Source organism: Eimeria mitis, genomic scaffold (assembly GCF_000499745.2).
Source record: "Eimeria mitis Houghton genomic scaffold, Emh_scaff1844, whole genome shotgun sequence".
Classification (NCBI taxonomy): Eukaryota; Apicomplexa; class Conoidasida; order Eucoccidiorida; family Eimeriidae; genus Eimeria; species Eimeria mitis.
In genome coordinates, this window is record NW_013570166.1 from 4352 (window position 1) to 5955 (window position 1604).

At 54.6% G+C, this 1604-nt stretch overlaps 1 protein-coding gene across 1 annotated transcript in view; it reads right to left on the reverse strand.

The window, feature by feature from the left end:
• Positions 1-1604, reverse strand: part of EMH_0044450 (uncharacterized protein) — a gene marked incomplete at both ends in the record, with an annotated part of 8181 nt that overhangs the window by 2854 nt on the left and 3723 nt on the right. The window contains 3 exon segments of the mRNA XM_013495964.1: positions 804-958; positions 1167-1233; positions 1237-1343. Coding sequence (XP_013351418.1) covers positions 804-958; positions 1167-1233; positions 1237-1343 — 329 coding nt within the window.

Sequence of the window (1604 nt, forward strand, 5' to 3'; positions counted from 1 at the left end):
GGGTTCGATGGGGGCCCCAGCAAGCCTAAAGAAGCAGTCGGGGGGTCTATATCCTCATCTGTAAAGTTGAGGGCAATGAGCGCCTCCAGCGATCCCATAGCTTTGTGCTGCTCGCATGCCTGCTGCTGCTGCTGCTGCTGCTGCTGCTGTTGCTGCTGTTGCTGCTGCTGCTGCTGAGAACAGGCAGGAAGAGAGCTTGAGTCAGAGAAAGAGATATTTTAAGATTTTTTATGCAAAAATATATACATATAAGAGAAGAAGAAGAAGAAATGAGGGGAGAGTAACGCAGCAGCTGCAGCAGCAACAGCAGCAGCAGCAGCAGCAGCAGCAGCAGNCAGCAGCAGCAGCAGCAGCAGCAGCAGCAGACTCGGGTGTACAGACACCTCAGCGTGGTGGCGTAATAGCGCCCAGTAACTTCAACAGAAGAAACAAAAAAATAAATAAAAATAAATAAATGTTTCTGTTTGTATACAAATTAATTTAATTATTTATCAGCGAGTAGCTGCTGCGATGAATTTGTGTAGCAACACTGTGCTGCAGCAGCAGCAGCAGCAGCAGCAGCAGCAGCAGCAGCAGCGGGAGCAGCAGCAAGCCGCCTACTGCTGCAGCGGCAACAGCCAATCTGCTGCTGCTGTGTAGCATCGTTTTCTTATAAATTAAATAACTAAGACAAATTAAAACTATTATATCAATGCCTGCTGCAGCAGCCGCAGCAGCTGCAGCAGCTGCAGCAGCTGCAGCAGCTGCAGCAGCTGCAGCAGCTGCAGCAGAAGCAACACTGTAGGCTTATAATCATAGCGAACCGCTATTTGCTGCTGCTGCAGTTGCTGCTGCTGCAGTTGCTGCTGCTGCTACTGCAGGTGCTGCTGCTGCTACTGCAGTTGCTGCTGCTGCAGTTGCTGCTGCTGCTGCTGCTGCTACTGCAGTTGCTGCTGCTGCTGCTGCTGTCCTGCCGCATCTTCAGCACCACGCCCGCAGCAGCCGCAGCAAGTACTACAGCAGCTGCAGCAGCAGCATGAGCAGCACGATCTGCTGCTGCTGCTGCTGCTGCTGCTGCTGCGTTGCGTCAGTGAGGGGGCCCTGCATGCAGCTGAGCCTTTCGGGTGCCTTTAGCTGTTAGCTGCTGCACTTGCTGCAGCGCCTCGGAGCTGGGGACGAGCCCCCACAGCCCCGCGTCTATCAATGACGCCAATGTTTGCTGCTGCTGCTGCTGCTGCTGTTGCTGCTGCTGCTGCNTGCTGCTGCTGTTGCTGCTGCTGCTGCTGCTGCTGCTGTTGCTGCTGCTGCTGCTGCTGTTGCTGCTGCTTGTGAGGACGGTGCGGTACGGGGGCTTCAAGCCCCACCTGCAGCAAACAAACGAAAAAGAAAGAGGGGGATGCAGCGAAGCAGCAGCAGCAACAGCAGCAGCAGCAGCAGCAGCAGCAGCAGCATATGTTGCTGCTGCTGCTGCAGCAACAGCAACAGATATTCTGCTGCAGTTTAGAGACAGCTGCTTACCTGCTGCTGCTGCAGCGCGAGTCTCAGCAGCAAATCGACGAAATCAACGACAACAACTCCCTCTTCCCCTCTGCTGCTGCTGCTGCTGCTGCTGCTGCTGTTGCTGC